This window comes from Martes martes (genome assembly GCF_963455335.1).
Source record: "Martes martes genome assembly, chromosome: 6".
Classification (NCBI taxonomy): domain Eukaryota; kingdom Metazoa; phylum Chordata; class Mammalia; order Carnivora; family Mustelidae; genus Martes; species Martes martes.
The window spans coordinates 93,625,294-93,647,335 of NC_137893.1; the positions used below are offsets into that span (position 1 = coordinate 93,625,294).

Below are 22,042 nucleotides of genomic sequence, written 5' to 3' on the forward strand. Positions count from 1 at the left end.
TGTCATAATAATAGGTCCTGTCTCTTCCAGGAAAGAGTTACTTTGGGAAGGCTTTTGATGGCTTAATACCCCATGTAAAGTAGGTCTTTTGGTAAAACCAACTTACTGAGAAATATTTCTAATACCATAACATAATCATTGAAAAACTTTAGCCAGCCAAGTCTTATAGGGTCCATTGTGGGCTAAATACGCTGGTTCTTATCTAGGGAAATGGCAGTGCCCAGGAAGTAACACCTTAAATCCCTGGCAAAACCTTCCCCTTTGTAAGTTCCAATACCACCTCCTGCAGGACCAACCCAGAGGAGCAGCTACGTATGCTTCTGATGAGTTCTCCCAGTTGGCTCCTCCTCAATAAATCCCCACCTATCACTATAATCTACTTAAGACATTAGTTCAACACATTTTCTAGAGTGTTTTTCTAAACATTCTAGAAAATGTGTGACATATATTAGGGAAAGCATCTTACATTGTGATCTGTTATACACACATATATATATTAAACAAAATATGATGCAATGACACTTTACTATGTGCAACACCTTCTGATATTTCCTATTCCTTTCTATTCTCTTTTCTTCCGCTTAAGTGAAATACAAATATGGATCATGATACACTAAATTGATTTAATGACTCTAATAGATCATAACCCATTTGAGAAACACAGAGAGACCATTCATTCTTTAATTCCACATATGTTTATTGAATGCCCTACCCTAGGCCAAGTTTTGTTTTAAGCGCTAGGGAAAAACAGCAAATGGAACAATGAAAATTTACATTCTTTTAGGGCTTACATTCCATTACCCAGAGACAGATAACGAACAAGACCAAAGTTATATTATATTGTATATTAGATAATGATGAGCTCTAAGTTGAAAACTGAACTAGGGAGGGAGACTGGAAGCACTGGTTAGGTGCTTGTGGTTTGGGACACAGTGGCCAGGAGAGTTCCCATGAAGAAGGTGACATTTGCATAAAAACCTGTAGGAAGTAAGGATACAAGTCTGCAGGTATCTGAAGAAGAGCTTTCCAGGTGTAGAGAGAGAGGTTGAATCTGAGGTCAGAGGGGTAACAGATGCTAGCTTTGTTTGGTCTTTGGAGATCACTGAATGTTTCTATCCATTAAATTTGGCTTAGATGGGAAGCTGTTGGAGATTTTGAGCAGGTAAGTGATATGATCTGACTTATAAGGTAACAGAGTGACTCTGCTAGGTGGGGCCATTGGTACTGCTGTCGGTCATATACCTCCCCTCACAGAGGAATCACAAAGGCCCACAATTCCCTGGTCTCTGCTGGGTACTTTCATTCCTATATAGTGATGTATACCCCCTGATCTTACCATTTTGTCATCCCTCCCATCTTCTTCCTGCCTTCTGGAACTTAGTCTATCATCACCAAGATTCCCTACCTCTAAAATCTTTTCCCCAAATATAATCTTTAGCTTCTTGCTCTAATCAAAGCTGGCCATCTGCTGATTACCCTGCTTTCCTGGCCCTCTCCAGTGCAGACCACTTTGTTCTCCCACTCCTCCTCTGCTACTGGACCTGAAAGTTTTATAGGTGCTATCTATACCCCACAAGAAGTCCAAGATATTGTTTGTCTTCCTTAAAAGCACCTACTCCTTTGAATGTAGGCCATGTACTATGCAAATTAGTCATTTAAAAAATATTCATTAACAGAACTCAGGATCGATTTCCCCCATTTCCTAAGATTTAACATGGAACTCTCAGTGTGTCAGTGGCCATCACAACTCTTGTCATAGTTTTTCATGACTTTAAATTCCACAGGGAAAATCCATTCTATACTCGGGCCTCGTGGTCTTATGAACTCATACTGTTTTAAATTCTACATTTGTTTCCCAGCTCAAAATGATCCACTCATAATCATTTTCATAAGTAATAACTTCTCCTGAAAACCTTTACACCACACATCTCTAGCATCCATCTTTTTTCTTTCCAGCTCACTCACATTAAAACTGGGTCGCAGATTGCATTTTCCGAAGATGGCCAGAACCATAGCTCCCATTCCACCTGTTCTTCAGCAATGTGACTCTGCCTCTCTCTCAACTCTGCCACTCTTTCAAGAGATGGAGTCCCAATACCCTGTTCTTGAATCTAGGCTGGGCTTTGTGAGTGGCACATAGTAGAATATGGCTGATACGATGCCACGCAACCACCAGCCCTGCAGTTTTTGCTTTGGTCTCTTGCAACACTTTTTCTTGGAGCCCTGAGTCTTCACATAAGAAGCCTGACTACCTTAAAAATACCACACTGGACAGGACACATTTAGATGCTATGTTCAAATTTCCCAGCTGAGATTCTCCTTCAGAAATCCCAGGCTTGGTACCAGCCATGTGAGCAAAGAAAGCATCTTAGAAGTGGCTGTTTTAGCCCCACCTGTTCCAGCCTTTGGACTTCAAGCTGCCCTCAGCTGAGGCTCTAGATCTTGTGTAGATAGGAAAAACTGACCTCACTGTGCCCTTTCCAAAGTACTAACCTACAGAAACTGTGAACATAATAAAATAATGTTAAATAAATAACAAATAATAATAAAATAAATAACAAAGTAAAATAATAAAAAGTTGTTTTACACTACTAAGTCTTGTGGTATTTGTTATACAGCAATAGATAACCAGAATAGACTTCAACCTAAAACAGTTTTCTGATTTCATAAAAAGTCATAATATTTTGACCCTATCAGTTTTTCATTATGATGACAATGGGAAGAAATCCTCATTACCTTTATTGTTTGGCTTCGTTTATGTGGGACAGACAGTTGATACCCATTAAATAATCCATTTACTCTCCTACATTTTCTGTATTTCCTTGAGCTGGCTTATGGCCATGTGTGTAGTTCTGGCCAATAGAATATGATGAGAAGTAACTGTATAGCTTTGAGTATAAGGTAGTTATAAATAGGTGTGTTTTCTCTAACTGTTCACTTTTCTGTGTACATAGCTGGGACCATAAACTATGAGAAGACAAGATGTTGCACCACAGAGGGATCCTAAATCCCTGAATCTCTGCTGTAAGAGAGTTCCTGAGGAAAGCTTCCTGATTCACATTAAACTGCGGTGTAAGCAAGAAATCAATCTTTGCTGTATTAATCCAACTAGATTTATAGCATTATTTGTTACTGCAGCATGGTTTAGCTGACACTAACAAGTAAAATCTTCATAATCTGTCATTATAGTCACTTTTTTGCATACACTATAAGCTCTCCTTCTCCCCCCCCACCACCTTGGGAGTTTTTTTCTCCAACTAAATTCATGTCAATGATTACTCAACTCTTCCTCCAAGTGGCTAGGGTTGGGGGAGTGGGGGCACTGACTCAGCAACCATGCTGAATTGATTTCTTTTTTAAATTCATGATCATAAACTTCAAGTAGGTCCTTGTGCTTCTTAGCTGTTGACCTAACTTCAATTTGTTCTCCAATTTCCAAAGCGACTCTTTTAAACTCTCTTCGCTTTCCTCAAATCAACACCTCCTTCCCCAAATTTATGCTCAGCTGATGACTTGCTTTATATTTTACTGACAAAGTTGAAGCCACAGAAGGGAATTTCCACATGCTCCCACCCCCACATGTACCAATCTATCTGGATCTGTCCATATATTTTGCCTTCTCTTTTCTTAACTGTAGATGAGTTGTCTATGCTCTTATATAAAGCCAATGACTCTAGCTGTGCGTTGAATCCAGTCCCACCTCTCCTACTCAATGACAGTGTTTCTGCAATTTCTTCCTATCTCTGCTTTACTATGAAACTTTCTGTGCTGTGCATCCCAATTAGCATACAATCATTATTTCTCTGTAATGCAAAATTCCTTGGAAAAATTACCATTACTCACTGTCTTTGCTTCTTATCCTCCAAACTCTATTGAACCTCTTTAAATTACCCTCAGCACTCCTCCAAAGCAACTCTTGTCAAAGTCACCAATGACCTTCAAATTGCTAAATCAAACAACCAATTCTCAGTTCTCATTGGACACAACTGCTTAGCAGCTTTTGGAACAGCTGATCTCTAGCTGTTTAGGAAATGCCTTCTTTACTTGGCTGCTGAGACACTATTCTCTTTTGATTCCCCTACTATCTCACTGCTTCATCCTTCTTAATGTCATTTTCTGAATCATTTTCATCTTTCCAATCTCTAAGCTTTGGAATGCTCTAGGGCTCAGATCTCTGACTTCCATTTTCTATCTATATTTATCTTTTTAGTTGATCTTATCAGATCCCATGGCTTTCATTATCAGCTATGCCATGATAAATCCAAAATTTATATTTCCAGCTCCAACTTACAGATTTTACTTCTTAGCCTGATCTACATATTGTCTTATATAGCTAACCCTCCATTTTCCCACTTGGATGCTTAATAGGTATACCTACCAGATAGAAAATAAATTGATATTTTCCTCTCTAACTTATTCCTATCATGAACTCCCTATGATAATGAAAGGCAACTGCTTTCTATTAGATATTTAGTCCTCAAAGTTAGGGGTGCAACTGCTTTCTATTAGATATTTAGTCCTCAAAGTTAGGGGTCATCCTTGACTCTTCTTTATCTTATATAGTATATCCAGTCCTGCAGCACATCCTGTCAATTTTATTTTCAAGTATATATCCTGAGTCCAATCCCTTTTTGCCATTGTCTCTGCTCCCATGGTATTTCACATCACCACCATTATAGCCCATGAATTTTTGCAATAACCTCTTACATAGTCTTCCTATAACCATTCTTGCTCCATTGTAGACTCATTTCCATGTTGTAGCCAAAGATGCATTTAAAAAGTAAGGCAGGAACACCTGGGAGGCTCAGTCAGTTAAGAGTCTGCCTTTGGCTCAAGTCATGATCCCAGAGTCCTGGGATCAAGCCCCGTGTAGGGCACCCTGCTCAGTAGGGAACCTGCTTCTCCCTTTCCTACTCCCCCTGCTTGTGTTCCCTCTCTTTCTCTCTCTCCGTCAAATAAATAAATAAAATTTAAAAAAAGAAACATATAAAACATAAGGCAGATCACACTCTCCTGTTGCAAATGCCTCAGATAGCTTTCCATCTAAAATATTAAGTTTTTTGAGGTGCCTGTGTGGCTCAGTCAGCTGAGCATTGGACTCTTGATTTTGGCTCATGTCATGATCTCAGGGTCATGGGATCGAGCCCCTTTGGGCTCTATGTTCAGTGTGGAGCCTGCTTAAGATTCTCTCCCTCTCCCTCTGTACTTTCACTTTCTCTCTCTCTCTCAAATAAATAAAATCTTTAAAAAAGTATCAAGTTCTCATGACCTGTCTCTACCATCTCTCTAACTCCATCTCATAATACTCAGACAGTCGTCCACTGTGCTCCAGCCACACTCCTTTTATTGTGCTTCCTCAACTTCACTGAGAGGTCCTTCTAAAAGCCTTTGCACATTCTCTTTGTCAGAGATACTCTTTTCTCAGGTTGCCACATGGCTACTTCTTCACTTCCTTTAGCTCTCTACTTCAATTTCCTTTTTTTTCCCCAGAAAGTCTTTTCTCTTACCACTTATATTCTTTATCCCTTTTCCTGCTTTATTTTTGTACTTTATATAGCTTATCTTGTTTGTTTATTGTCAGATGCCTCCCCTTCGAAGGCCTACAATGTAAGATCCATGCAGGCAACCACTTGATCAGTTCAGTTCGATACCTTTTACTCTCCAATCCAAAATACATGGAACATATATGTGCTCAATAAATATTTGATTGAATTAATAAATAAATGAATATGGAGCTCAATTTTAGATGATGAACAAAAGTCTCCTATCTGGAAATGCTGGGTTCACCTGAACAAAATAAGTCACGTGGGTGTGTCCCTTATCTTTACTTACTATCTTCACTACCTATTTCCCAAGCTCTATTGAACTTCTTCAAATTATTCTCAGCATTGACCCAAAGCAGCTCTTGTCAAAATCACCAGTGGCTAAAGTAAGACTCCAGGCATATAAAACAAACTCAAGATAGACTGTAAATTAATAGTGAATCAAGGCTATCACTTTTGCAACTATCCACAGAAGATCAGCAAAATACAGTAGAAAACAGGCTGGTGCCCATATGTAATATTAGCCCATATTTCTCCTCCCAGAAAAGGAAACACATTCACACAAAGCAAATGAAGTGGAAAAAAAAAAAGGCTGACAATGAGTTATAAATTAAATTAGTGGCACTGTTACTGGTTTATGTTTGTATAGAGAGGAGATGTTAAGTTGGAGCAAAATGGGATCATTTTAGGTATTTTTTAAAAAATATGAGAAGTCTGGATTTCCTTCTCAGATCTTTTCCAGAGATAGCACATATGCCTATAATCATCTCCTTTTCCAAACCTTAATCTGGAACATACAATTTGAAAGACATGGATTTACTTATGGGGACACCAGGACAAAATATAAAAATTAGTACAGGTTTTAAAAATGCCAGATATAAAGATACAGTATATGTGCCTCTTAAACATCTCCAGGGATATTAAGTAGATGAATGGTCAGAAAAAAGAACAAGCAGATGCAGTCTAGAAGGAAGATAGCTGGTCAGAAATAAAATGGCTGAAGAACAAAACACCATCAGTGACATACCTAGCTTCAGGGATAGGTTATCATGAAGATAACTGATTTTCAGTCTTGGAGCACAACCTCAGATAAATCCTTGTGGGAAGATAGGAATAGAAATAAGTGTACCAGAAAAGTTGGACTTCTTTCCCTTACACCCAACTAACTTTAGATTATGCAGTGTTAACACCATGTAAACTGTAATCAATCAGGGGACTACTTTCAACCAATGCCATATGTACTACTAGAAGATATATATCTGCCAAACTCAACTTATTGATTCTCAAAATCACGTTCCACCTCATCACCTTCATAGACTTGTGCTTTGCATGCTCTATGCATGAGCATAGACTTGTGCTCTTCATAGACCTGTGATTTTTCTATTCTAAAGCCCCTCTCCTTGTCTCTGTCTCTCTCTCACACACACATGCACATATACACACACTAAAAGCCAACAAATGAGAATGGAGATTAGAGGTCGAAGGATAACACATACCTTAAATGTCGTTATAAAGTAATGATCAAATTCTAACTTCAATTGAAAATAAGATAACTAATATTATAAGATCTTCAAAATTTAAGATTGAAAAGTCCAAATCCTTCATTTAATATATAAAGTACTGGGACAACGGGACTATATATTGCAGCCCAATAAAACATACAAAGTTAGGGGGAAAGCTGGGATGAAAACTCAGATTTCCTAGCCCTGTGGGATAATCCTTTCATTTCACTAGTTCTCGATCTTCATATCTTTGTTATTACAGATCATTTTACAAACAAAAGAAAGTACAACAAACTACCCCTTGATGGACCAGATATCTTAAATAAGTATATATTGATAAATTGATAATTATTGTTGTTATGTTTTCAGAACATACCAGAAAAGTTCATTTCAGAATATTTTAAGGACTGAATTCTAGGAATACTGAAGAGTAACCATTCACCAGGCTTCCTAGAGTCTATACTTACACTGTCTAAGGTTGATTTATGATCTTAAAGATCACTGAGACAGAAGAAAAGTGAGAAACATGTGTGTTTCAGAATCTGGGCCTTTTCTTCAGTGTTACTGCTTTCAGTGTTATTATTTATTTAAGGGATAAAAATACCACTTTGATTTTGTAGAATCTACATTATAATTCAGCCTCACTAGAGACAATTTTTCTCTTTATTTGTATGGAATATGCAATGCTATATATTATAGAACTTTCTTGATAAATATTTCCATTACCCAATTAGATTGCCACAGTTTTAGAAAAAGCCCTAGTAGGGTCTAAAGTATCTAATTTGTCATTTTGAACAAGCCATGTTTCATTTGTGAACCACAGCGAATGATTCTTAGGAATTTTATGTTGATATTTCAAGTCAAGAGGCTAAGCTCAAAAAACATAACAAGTATAAATGGTTCAAATCTAGACACATCCTCATCACTTGTGCAAACAAATTTTAATACAGTTACTTGGGAAAAAGAAAAATCCTTGTTGTTAAGAAGATGAAGATGCATTTAAAGGTGATATGCAAAATCCAGGCAGACTTTCAATTTCTTGAAGCCAAGCGCTGTTTCCTATTTATCACTAAATCCAGTGCACTTAAATCTTTATGACATTTATAGAGCATTTACTATATGCTATATAAGCCTTAGGTATATTCTACTACATTCAAAAAACAATTCTTTGAAAGTGATAAAATTATGATCTTTATTTTATGCAAGAGGAACCTGAGGTTTACCAAGATGAACTAACTTACTAGGGCCACAAAGAACTTGGGTCTCCAGGTAAAGAAGTTGGACACCAGCAACCTACACTATAAATCCATTTTGCAGTGTTCTCAAAGATGTTTGTTAAGGTGAAAACAAAAAGGGCCTGGATCACTTAGAAGCCTTTCTGACCACATACGTGTGTTTTTTTAATTTAATAATAAAACTGTAATTTATAGCTGATTTTAGCATGGGAGTGAAAAGCAATTACTTTACAGCTGAAAACTCTCCTGCTCATGTCAGTTCACCACCTACAGGCCATTATTATAGCTCATCCTCCAAATCACTGCATGTAGGGAATTATATCACATCTGACAGAACTCTTTTGTAGAACCACAGATATCACCATTATCATGGCTTTTCTGATACATTCCATCAGTCTTGTTGCTGAGCCATCATTCACATTTCTTCCCAGACTTGATCTTCTCTTTTGCCAGAACACACACACACACACACACACACACACACTCATAGAACATTTTCTAGACATTTATGTATGTCTGGAGAAAACTTATAAGAAGGGATGATCTTGGCTGAGGATGCTCATTAATTATTCTCACCAGAGATGAAAGAAATTAGGGGATATACCTTTAAGTGTAGTAGGAAGGTTTAGTTTATATGGAGGTGGGGAAATGTAATATATTTTCTATAAAAACTTTGAAGTGAGTTAATAAACCAAGATTACTGAAAAAGTTTTTTGAGATTAGAATAAATCAGTAGTTCTTTGAATTTTCATCCCATGCTATTCACTCTTCGCTATCATCAACTTGAAGGTGTCCATGAATATGAACCACAAAATTTGTTCAAAGTAAGTTTTGGATCTCCATAATCCCTGACTTATAATATTTGAAGAAGCAGAGTAGAAAATTCCAATATTGTATAATTTAAAAATAACTGACAGCATTAAATTCTGCAACATAAACGGGAAGATGACTTGGTCAGCCTAGATTTTCCAAAAGGCCCAATCAGGTGAAACAGACATTACCCCAGGTAAAATCTTACATAATCACACAGACACATCAGTGAAAAGTTAAAACAGATTTCTGCCTGAGAATTCAAGAAATGTACTACCTTGCCCCACATCGGTAAGAATCCAATTACCACAAGGATGGATAGTTACCCATGGCGAAGAATGGGATTCCCAGCAGGGTGGAGTTGTACTTTCCATCAGTGATGAAGAAGATCCCTGCTGCCGTGATGATGGAGATGCACACTGTGAGCACCCCCAGGAGGCCCAGGAAGGGCTTGCTGCGCAAACAGTCCTTCATGGAGCTGGAGAGGGTGGCTGTGGTCAGGATCAGCACAAGGCTCACCAGGACCTTGCTCCTGGCCAGGATGCTGGTCTTATGAAAGTCTCTCCAGAGGCTAAAGGATGCTAAAGAGTAGAGCTGGAGGTCCTGGTGCTCCTCCTGGAGCTTCCTCATGAGCTTACAGAACTCATTCTCCCACTTCTCCCCTATGAGGTCTTGAGTGGCAGAGCCATAGGTCTGGAGGTAGTAGGTGATTTGAATGGCTCTGGCTGACTTGACCCGCTGGTCCTTGCTGTTTGGCACTTCCACTACCCCGCCTAGTTGGTGTCCAATAAAACTGTTCCTCCCATCCTTGAAAACAGAAAAAGGGGAGACTAAAGTTACCAGAGGGATGCACATTTCAAACAACAGATTATTATTCTAAATGAAAGAACACAACAAAGGCAGAGAGGGGCTCTTGCAATTGTGAACGGATGTGGGTGGAGTGGCATGTGAGGATTTTATATTCAACTTTTTGGAGTGCCATGGGATACCATGCAAGATGATCAGGATTAGAAAGATGCAAAGAGTATCATGAAGCTATATAAGACTCACCACATGCATAGGAAAATGTACATAAATATTATTTTGATCTATTCCATCCATACCCCCATTCCCACCATTTCCTTCTGTAACAGTCTACTATAACTCCTATATGCAGGATCAAGTTTGATGACTCAGTTTCAGCCAAAAACGAAACATGGCATGAGTTAACAACATTTCAAAAATTAAAATAATAATTCATTTAATAAATACACACTAAACTTTTCATGGTTAACACACACACCTACACCAAGACATGCAAACACACACAAACATCACAAATATCCACACTCTGGGGATACAACCATGTATTGCAGAATAAATAGAAGATACTATTTTTTTTTACAATTAATATAATAGGGTTGAGAGGTTTTCTAAATATTATCTGAACATAATTCCCTCCAAAATTGTGCCTCAGGCATTGGTTGATCTTTTCCCCATAGAACACAGTGGACAAATCCACCAAACAAAACTGATGAGATTTCAGGTGAAGTGGCAAAAGTAATTTTGGTTTCAGAATTTCACACAATGTAGAGCAGAGAAGTCATATGAGTAGGATATTTATAAGAGAAGCAATCACTTCTCTTTATGGCACATTCAAGGTGGACACTGAGTTGCTTAATTCAGAGCAGTAATTCTCAGCCATTGGTGCCCCCTCAGAAAGAAATCCCTTAGAGACATCACCAAATTTTCAACAATTTGGGTATTTTCTTTTTGCCACAACTGTCATTTACTTCCATGGCAATGCTTGTCCGACATGATACTGAGCCTGATAGCAGGCTACAAGACAGAGCATAGCATTAAAAATGGGCCACAGGTACTGCACAAAATGCAGGCACAAAGGTAAATTTATGCTATAAGGAGAATTTGCATTTGCTACATCAAGCAAGACTTTTATCTCATGAGGATAGAAAAGTGGAGAGTCAGAGCCGGGAACAGTTCCTTCTGGAAAGGTAGTATGGAAGGGCAACAAACCCAACAGTCTGATAACTGTGGTGCTTTTCAGAGAACTGTGAGGCACTGTATACTCAACGAGACAGGTGTGACAGTTCTCCTGAAGGAGAACACTTAGGTCTGAGGTACTTGTTCCCATATGTATTTTTAACATGCACCAAAGTAACTGTAATACTTGAAAGGGTGTTGTAAACACAAACAGTTTGAGAAATTTATAGAAAGTACCAGTGGTGTTAGAAGGATAATTAAGAATTGTGAGGAAGAAATTTTATAGTCACCTCACATACCCATTTCCCTCCCACATGTTCAATAAAAGCAATTTTTCTATTTAATACAACCTGACGAATTCCAGTTGAAAGATATATATATTTTAAAGATTTTATTTATTTATTTGACAGACAGAGATCACAAGTAGGCAGAGAGGCAGGCAGAGAGAGAGGAAGGGAAGCAGGTTCCCTGCCAAGCAGAGAGCCTGATGCGGGGCTCAATCCCAGGACCCTGGGATCATGACCTGAGCCAAAGGCAGAGGCTTTAACCCACTGAGCCACCCAGGTGCCCCAACAATTTATTTTTAAATAAGAATTTAATTTGAGTTTTATTCCCCTTTGCTTGGTAAATCTCCCACTTCCAAGGCATCTTTGTAAATTTTCCATCTTCTTTTCCATATCTATCATCTATCTATCTATCTATCTATCTATCTATCTATCTAACATTCCAGCTAGATGTTCCCGATGCTCTCTTTTGAAACCTGTAGGTTTCTTTGATGAGCTGCAAGTGAAAAGATAGGAAGACTTCAAAGAAGGAGTGGGAATCCTGTCCCAGCAGTGACAGACTGGAATATGGTTTCCACTCTAAATAATCTCCATTCTTGTTCCTCAATCAGTCTTGTTTATTTTTGTTTTAAGCTTGGTATAATTTTTAGCTCCACCCCTGTTTCTACTTCTTTGAAATCCCGTCTGTGATGTTGACTTGTGCTTTTGATTATTTGAAAGAGAAAGTATTTTAAAAGCTATATTTATTCACTTAAGAATGTGCGGTTCCATCTGTCTTTACTCATTCCTGTCATCAAAAAGATTTCCCAGGGATCTTTAACAGCAGAACAAAGATTTATGCATCCCTCAGGCCTCATTTGGAGATTATAGTGGATCAAAGAGGGCACTGATAATGTGTCTGGACCAAAGTCAAAACTCTACAGAAGGCAATATATAGATTTTTAAATAACTGATCTTTATTGAGTTTGGCTAACTGCTCACCCTCCTTTTGAAGTTGTCTAATTTCCATTTCTCACAAAAATTACTTCATAAAAGATATGCCTTCATCCCATTACATTTAAGTGGATGTTACAAATAGAATGAATTTTTCCTCTCTTAATCTATTCCACTTCATGTACCAGAACAAAATAAACAAGGTCTTTAGAAGTCCTTGAACAATTACCTCTGCTGAAAGGTCCACATTTTGTATAGCCATTGGCCCAATCATCCCACTCAATATAGTCTGAGAAATATTTGTAAGGTAAAGTTCTACTATTTTGTAAGGGGTGGTAAAGGAGTTACCCAACTTTACCGATTCATGAGTGTTTCTATGTAGGAGAAACAAAAAATGAATGGAACATGTGTTTTAATTATCCTCTGGGCAGAACTTCCTTGGACCTGTCAGGAATCCGGAAGTCATGTGACCTGGGTTGCAGCATGCACCTCACACTAACTGTTTAAGAAAATTTTGGCTGGTTCATTTCCCATTGCAGGTTTCCATTTTATCATCTCTAAAATGAACAGATATGAATATATGAGTAAATGTTTGTATAATATTGAAGATATATTTCAGCTCTACTAGTCTATGAAAATACCACCTATAAAGTTACTCTGGTGAGAGCTGAATGCCAGAAATGATATCGTTATTATAGATCCATGAATTGATTACTTTTATGGCATAAAACAATCTCACCAACTGCCAGGAGGACATTTTTGTTTAACAGATGAGCAAACGTAGAGGCTCAGAGAAGGGAAACCTGTTAGTCAAAGTGATGAACCCAGGGTTCCAATGCAATTCTAATTCCAAATCCAGAACTTTCTAGAATCCTATAGGAGTGATTTCAGGGAAGCTGCTTTAGGTCCTAGTCCCCATTAACTGCTCTTTATGATTAAAACTTATTTCATGTGTAGATCTCTTATTTTCCAATATTTTGCTCTCTATTAAACCAAATGCCCACCATTTCTATTGATTCAACTTCCTCCTGTTCCAATAAAACCTCCTACACAAATTCCAAAGTTCCTTTAAGTACAGAAATCCCATTTCTGTCATCATAAAGATAAACCTTAAAACTATGACAAAATGGTAACACATCACTTCCAGTGCTCTCCTGTTTCAGTGTTTCATTGAACTGAACAGACATCATTAACAGCGGCTGAATTGAAGCTCCTAACTCATATCCTTGTGCCCACTTCTGCTTTTCTTCAGTCTATTTCTCCACCTTAAAGCCCGAACTCACTGGCATAACTCTAAATGAGGTTACAGCATTTATACTCTTAAAACCTACTGGCTTCCACTTGCATTAGGAATAAAAGAAGAATTCCTTACCCTGTCTGCAAGGCCCTGCATGTCCCACTGCTGGCTGAGACTCTGATCTTGTCTCCCACCCCTTTTCTCCCCATGAATTCTGTCCCAGTCTTCCCACCTTTCTTCCTACTGCTTGAACACACCAAGCTGATTTTCACCACATGGCCTTTGCAACGAATGCTTTCCTCCGTGATTCTAAGGCCAGGGCTGCTTCCTCCTGGATGCCTTATCTACCAGAAGACCGTTTGAACCACATGATGATCTAAACTATACCTCCTTCCTACACATCACTTTATCACATACTGCTATGTTGTTTTTTTCCTCCAAAAGATTGCTATCTGAAGCCATCTTATTTAATCAATCAATTGCTCCTCCACTGGAATGTGTGCTCCTTGAGAGCAGGCACCTTTCCTATTTTGCTCACTGGTAATTTCCCTGTGCCTAGAACACAGCCAGCTATATAATGAATGTTCCATATCGTTTAACTCAGTTCACCTGAGATGTATATAACTAATCTTACATTATTTTTTAACAGACCATTTTGCTAAGAACATGAGAAGTAAGAGCTTGAAGTGTCTGAGGACAATAGCGCCTCAGATGAAGAGAGGTATATGCAGAAACTAGAGGCTGGTGCAGAAACACACACATACAAGTTTTACCCTTTCCCCCCCCCCCCCCAATCCCTTTACTGTAGTGTAACATTTCCCTAAAATATGTTCCTCTTCCATTTTCACTGCATACCAAACATGTGGAGAGGCTCGTCCACTGACCGAGGGAGTTAGTACTTGGAAAAGGGTTTGTAGGCACTGTGGCCTCGGGGCAAAGGATGGCTCAAGGTTCAAGGAACTGATGGAAAGAAAGGAGGAAGTCTGAGGCTAGAGAGGAAAGCAGGGCCTTTTCAGGAAGAACCAGCAAAGCCTTATTAAGGAGCTGGAATTAATTGTTCTGTAGTAAGAAACTACTGTTTTAAGCAGGGAACGAATGGCGTGCTTTCCTTTTTGGAGTGCTCTCTCACTGCACTGTGGAAGATGACTTAGCAAGTCAGGGTGACTTAAAAGGAAAGAGCTCCATTAAGAAGTCCCTGCAGCTTTTCAGGTTCTTGATGCAGCATGAAAAAAATGTCAGCTGAGGCCATCTGTGGTAGGTGAATTGTTCCAAGGTGAATCAATGCATTTACAGGTCATGAGGCTACCTCATAGCCAGGAAGCATCACATCATACTCTCTATCCAGAAGCAGTAATGCTAGGGAAAAAAAAAAAAAAAAGGAAAAAAAAAATCTTGGGTTCTTTAGGTCTTATTTCATTTACGGTTACTACTTTGTAGCTCTTGAAAACTACCGCCCAATCTAAAGCTCTACAGTAGAAAAGGAAATTAAAACCCTGAGACAAGATCAAAGAATAAATTCTTCAAGCGCTAGGAGAGGAAAGAGACATTAATGTCATAAACCATCGTGCAGAGAAAAAAAAAAATTCAATGAGGCTTTGAAATTATAGGGGAGTAAGTGTCCTATCTGCTCGGTGTATGTGCTAGGTTGCCGTTAAGATACTTTCTGTGATTGCAAGATAATTTAGCTGCAGAGCTTCTGTCCAAGACAATCGCATTTCAGATTTCATTGATTTTCAATGAGGTCGACACGGCAAGGATATTGGAAACTTTTAGATCGTCAGTCTTTTACTGCTGAAAAGAAAATCTACCTATCTATGTATAGTAGACAGGGACATTTCTGAAGGAATGCAAAAGTTTGTTGTTTTGTTTGCTTGTTTGTTTAAAAAAGACTTTCCCTCCTATTTATTTCCTAACTTACATCCCTTTGTTTTATTCTCAAAATCAAATATTGTAGGATAAACTATGATTAAATGAAATCATCAGCTATCTTGAATTTCCTCATCAGAGCTTCATGTTTAGTAGAAACAAGCAAATAATGAGAAAGCAGTTCCTATATGGTATTTAGTTAAAGAAAAAAGAATCAAAACCTATTTTAAAAATGAAGGCTTTAGGGTGTCTGGGTGGCTCAGGTCATGATCTCAGGATCTTGGGATGGAGTCCCACATCAGTCTCTCTGCTTAGCAGGGAATCTGCTTCTTCCTCTTACTCTCACTCTGTGTTCGCCCTCTCTCTCAAATAAATAAATAAATAAATAAATATTTTTTTAAATGAAGACTTAAAAGCATTAAAATGCCCTAATAAAGAATAAGTTGAATTTCTTATAAGGTCACATTACTCAACTAGGAGAGCATAGTAGTGTATTTTAATTTTTTTTCAAATAGGAAAGGTTAAAAAAATAAGCTTTATGTTGTTGAAATGAAACGCAGACTTTAGCCAGCCAGAATATAAAAGAACATTAGCAATGCATTCTAGCATATCACTTTCTAACACATGTGACAGACTTAGTTTTAAGATTTAAGAACTTTCTTTGCATCATCCTAGGTAACTCTTCCTGTCATTCTATGAGAAAGTGCTATGCTGTAGTAGTCTCAAGTCACCAAGGAGGACACAGGCATCTCGGGGTGGGGGGGAGATAATGTCAGGTTATACAACTACTAAGTGGCATAGCCAATCACTTATTCCTCTTTCTGACTCGAACATGTATGTTCTTACTACAACTGCACATGCGTTTGAATAATTTATGAATATATTTGAATGAAGGGAAGTATAAGATAGCAATAATGTACACAGACTCAAGAGTTCAGCTGTCTCACTAAGAGTCCCAGTGTCAACATGGGCAAGGTGTGGAGCTGTCTGGACGTCAGTCTTATCACAGGTTAAAATAAAAATCACATGGCATTTTGAGGATCAAGTGTGCTAATGCATATGAAACATTTAGACTAGTGTTCAGAAAGTGTTGGGTATTATTCTTATTAGTATGTCATAAATTAAATATTTGAATGACACTGTTTATTCACTTAGACACCTAATATTCTTCTACATTTCCCAGCAAATATCTGTAATAAGAGAACACAGGGGACAGAATCCAGGCATCTGGCTCCAAGTTCCAGTTCTGCTAGGATTGTAGCAAGGTGACGGGGCATGCTGCTTGATTTCTCTGGATACCAATGCCATCTCAAAAATAAAAGGCTTGGCATATATTATTTCTAAAGGTTTCATTAGCTCTGTATTTAATGATTCATCTGTGGCAAAGTCATTAGACACTCCAAAGTAGACTAGAGAAATCTACCCTAAGGGAAAAAGCAATAAGAAGGAAGAAGAAACATAAGATGGCCCATGTCCATTTCCATAGAAACAAGAAGCTTTTTAGCTCCTTTAAAATCTGGACCCCAGTAGCTTTTTTCTCTCTCTTTGAATAACTTCCAGAGAGAATTCTTCTCAAGTGGAAAAAGATCAAGAATTTGCCCAATTTTACCTAGATGTAAATCATCTCTCAGTGGCCAAATGAATTAATTTCTTATACAGTAAAATTCATTTTCTCTTCAAATATTTATTTCATGAGTATTCTATCCTCTGTATTGGTTTACTTATCACATAATTGAATAAATACATTTAATTTCTCCTTTACCGATGCCAAATCTTTTTTTTAAAATATTTTTTAAAACATTTTTTTAAAAGATTTTATTTATTTATTTGACAGATCACAAGTAGGCAGAGAAGCAGGCAGAGAGAGAGAGTGGGGAGGAAGCAGGCTCCCTGCTGAGCAGAGAGCCCGATGCGGGGCTTGATCCCAGGACCCCGAGATTATGACCTAAGCCGAAGGCAGAGGCTTTAACCCACCGAGCCACCCAGGCGCCCTTCAATGCCAAATCTTTACACAAATATCTTTTAGAAGTGTGGAAGTAGAGTTAGCATCTACTTTCATGTGAGGTATATAACAATGAACTTTCTGTTTTTCTGTAATTCATCTTAGTGACCTATCCCAAAAATTTCAATTGCAAGCAATATCACTATTTTAAAAGAGTCTTTCATAAAAGGATCAGTGGAACCACTCACAGCCAAGTGTTCCATATCAAAAAACATTTAGCTTTAATGTTATTCTCCATAAAGGAAGCTGGCCTTCATTGCTATGGGAACATCTGTGGAATGTACAAAGGCCTTAAGTGCAGTGCCCCCTCCAGGAGAGGCATCGAAAGAACTGCCATAACAGTTTTTCCTTTGGGCAAGAAACTCTCCAAAAACCACTCTAGTTACAGCCACATGCTATATCAAGAGTGTGGCACCTGAGCCATTAATACCTCTGAGTGGAAAAGTAGATCAGACTAACAAGCTACAGAGACAAAAAGTAGAGTTCAATCTTTTGACTGAGAAATCAAAGTGGGAAAGAGGAAGGATCAAAAGCATAGGTATTGTAGGTAACTACATGGGGCCGTCCTGTGGTAAAGTCTGGGCATGCTCGAGGACGCGACATACAGACGGAAACAGTCAAGAAAGACAGAGTCATTCATTCCACTGAAGATGTATTCAGTGAACACATGCTTTGTGTCAGCCAGCTTTTGAGGTTAGAATGGTGAACAGCCATAGTTCCTATATTCAGAAAGCCTATGCTTTGGGGTGAAGTGGAAGATAGGGGGAAATAAGGAAGCAGAAAGGCCTTTGAAAATATATATGTAAGTATTAAGGGAGCAATGAGAAATAATCAGCTAGCCTAGCAATAACTAAGAAGACCTTCCTAAAAGGGGCATCGTAGCTGAGACCTGAAGCATGAGTAACAATTATTCAGGTGAAGACGGGGTATTAGTTGGTTGTCTTGGGGAAGAATGATCTTCTAGGCAGAGGGAACAGCATGTGCAAAGGTCTAGAAAGGAGACTATTCATGTAGTGTTCCCGAGACTTTGAGAATGACTGGAATATACAGTGCATAGTGGTGCTGCCGAGATGAGTACCGGTAGTGAATATGAATATGGAGATTTGCTTATTCAAAAGCTCTCTTTGACTGCAATGTGAAAAATGAACTTTAGGTGTGCCTTGAGATGGAGATAGACACTAGAGAGGGGGCACTGGATGGTTTTCTTACCTTCCTCATATCTTTATTTAAGCCAAGACCAACCTGCTTGTAAAAGCATCATTTTTTTTATTTTTTATTTTTTATTTTTTTAGATTTTATAGAATGCACACTATTCTGGAAAATAAATTTTCCTCACACCCAGGCCTTTTTCCAAAGAACATCTCTTCTGGAGCTCTAGAGATTCTTGGAGAAAAGCTTCCTTCCTAAAGGTACAGGAGTTGCCAAAAGTGATTTTGTTACTCTAATGATTCCCATAAATCTAATAAATCCAAACAATATGTGTGTTGAGTGTCTGGAAAGGCAAATTGTTAGTGTGTGTGTAGAAAACAAGATAAGGACAAATAAACAGAAGAAAAATATCTCTTCCTTGGAAGCGTTTGTACTTTCGTTATAGAAACAAAACCTATAAGGTGGTGAGAAAGCAGCACAGAGTATTAAACTCTGAAGACATTGCTGAAGAATGCAGATAACTGCTGAGGGCTGCAAAATTATAAACATACAGCATGATCTCAACCATGTAAAAATAAATATGCATGTATAAATATTCAAAGGAAATCATCAAAATTTAACATTGGCTCTGATTTGGTATAAAATTATAGGTCACATCTGCTTTCTCGGTTAGTTGGGCTATTTTATATTATTTTTTTTTCAAAGCACTATTGACTCATCAACAAAAATAATAAAAATAAATATGTTAAGGGAATGGCATGAAGGGAAGTTAGGAATGGGAATGATAAATTAGGTTTGACTGATAATCAAATTTCACTTTAACAAGCAGTGGAAGAGGAGGGAGGGCCAAGAATCAAGACTCCCTTGTTTCTGGGCTCAAGTCCTAAGCAATCTGCCTAGTGGCTTCTAAGTCAACTTGACTTATGATGGTTCATTCTTCTCCGAAGGACTGTGGTTTTGTCTATTAAAATATAATGAACAACAGCATTCTACTTAAAGTTACGGGTAAATAACAGCAGATTCCTGGCTGCGATGGTAAGGTAAAGTGTTAACACTTAACTCTCAAGTTAATCTGAATTTGCACTGGCTAACTGGCATTGTCTTTTCTTTCTTTCTTTTCTTTTCTTTTTTTTTTTTTTAAGATTTTATTTATTTATTTGACAGAGAGAGAGATCACAAGTAGGCAGAGAAGCAGGGGGAAGCAGGCTCCCCATCGAGCAAAGAGCCTGATGTGGGGCTTGATCCCAGGACCCTGAGATCATGATCTGAGCCGAAAGCAGAGGCTTAACCCACTGAGCCACCCAGACACCCCTGGCATTGTCTTCTCAAAGAAAAGACCGTGAGAACCTTGGTGGCTTAATATTACTTTGTCTTCCATTGAACTTGAGTTCCAAACCCTCATGGTGTCTTTTTAATTTTTGTCTTTGTATTGTTCCTTCCCATGCATTTTTTTTAACTTGAAAACAGAAGTCAAATTAATTGACCAATCAAACAAAAGTGTTTTGAGTATTTGCTATACATAAAACATCACTCTAAGCAAAAGCTTTCTTTCTTGAATTATCCAGATAATTGTAATCACAGAGGTCTAGGTTATGAGGTTGGTTACAACTTCCAGGAAATATGCCATTAATTTCTGCAGTGGGGAGATAGCATTGCTATTTATGAGCTCCATTTTTCTAATTTCTTCTACTTTCTATTTTTCTTTGTTTTCCAAGATTGTATAAAAGTTTCAAGCAATGGGATGCCTGGGTGGCTCAGTTGGTTAAGCACCTGCCTTCAGCTCAGGTCGTGATCCCAGAGGTCTGGAATCCAGTCCCGAATCCAGCTCCTTCCTCAGCAGGGAGCCTGCTTCACTCTCTGCCTGTCACTCCCCCTGCTTGTGCTCTCTCTGACAAATACATAAGTAAATATCTTTAAAATTAAAAAAAAAAAATTCATTCAAAGGGGCCTCTACTGATAATTAATACATGTTCTTTTATCATTGTTATCTATTTTATTGCTCCATTTGGCCTTCCAATTTCAGTGAAGATAGAAAATGAAAAGTGGTATATTTCTCAAGCTAGAGGAAATGAATTTGGGGTACATATTTCAAGGAAAGGTAGAGGAACTGACATATGGGGAAAGAAAGTGAAACTGAGAGTGTAACCTTTATTTGCAGTTGTGGGCTCACCACAGCTGTGTCTTAATCCTTTGATAACATGAAAGTGACACTTCTGAGTGTCTACTGAAGTGATCAGATGTTAATGTCTCATCTTCTTAAATGAACCTCCTCCCTACCTCTTCCTTGCTCCATCTTCTTTCTCCCCTACCTCTCCTGCCCTTTCTCCCTGCCCTTTTCTCCTTCTCTCTCCTTCCCTCTGACCCTTTCAGTTTTCCTCCTCTTCTCTCTCCCATCGCTGTCCTTCCTTTATTTGAAAGACAACTACCTCAAAGCCACGGTGAGGGATAATTATTGAACTATGTCAGTAAAATGCTAGATAAAGAATACAATGCTTTCTTAAGTCCATTTTATCTTCACTAAATTACCTTTCCTGTTTAATCCCCCAAAGGACAGACATGCTTTGAAAGTATCATGTGTGATATACATTCTAATGAGGTCCATGAAATTGTTCTTCATGACTACCAAGATATCCAGCCTCAAAGATTTAAAATAATTGGAAGCCCTTTGATAAAGCTCAGAAAGTGAGTACTCTCCTATCTTGCAGCTCCACGTCGGTTAAATATTACTTCTCTCGGCATAGGAGATGAGGGTGTAATGGCTCACCTTTGCAAGTATGTTAACATTTTCTGGGTTGATGTGACATATTTTTCTCAAGTGCATGGGCTAATCTTTGTATTAAGCTCTATATTCTTGGATACCTAGCAAAGGAGCATTTGGATGCATTTGGGAGGTAAATTTTTTAAAGGCTAATAACATTTTTAAGATACCAGAGTAAAAAATTAATTCAAAAGCTAAGTGTGTGTTTTTTCCTTGATAATTTCACTGCAAAAGATTATTCAAAAATTTTTAAAGATTTAGAAAATTATTTTCTGCTTGTGTTTCTTGAGAGGAGAAGAATCACTTTTCTGGTTGTCTTTGTTTAAGGTTAATTTTAAATAAAAATATGTACATACAAATACTTGCCTGATGTAGGAAAGAAGTAAGCCACTCAAGTTAAGCAAGAAAATAAGTTGGAAGCATATTAAGTGATGCATAATGACTGTAGACTCTAGTTTTAGTAAGAAAGGTAAAATTTCATGTTATTTTATTACCTAACTCAGAAAAATTCAGGGAACATTCAAATACGTGTTTTTATTTTATACTCCTGTAAGATTTTTCAATTGCTAATATTCCCCATTTTTTGGTTTGGGACATATGGTAATCTTAATAAGTTAGGTGGCAGTAAGTTACAGTGAGTAAAAGCATATATAATGGATTCTCCCAAACTGTTTTGGCAATTGATTTACTTTTTATGCAAAAGGGATTTTTATACAATAGGGGAAAATACTAAGGTGGACAGT

At 37.9% G+C, this 22,042-nt stretch overlaps 1 protein-coding gene across 2 annotated transcripts in view; it reads right to left on the reverse strand.

Moving 5' to 3' along the window:
• The window catches only part of PTCHD4 (patched domain containing 4), a gene marked incomplete at both ends in the record, with an annotated part of 171,612 nt that overhangs the window by 110,292 nt on the left and 39,278 nt on the right, over positions 1 to 22,042 (reverse strand). For both annotated transcript variants that reach the window (XM_080807055.1, XM_080807054.1), the window contains one exon: positions 9,417 to 9,897. In XM_080807055.1, the coding sequence (XP_080663181.1) occupies positions 9,417 to 9,897 (481 nt within the window). The remainder of the gene's footprint in view (positions 1 to 9,416; positions 9,898 to 22,042) is intronic.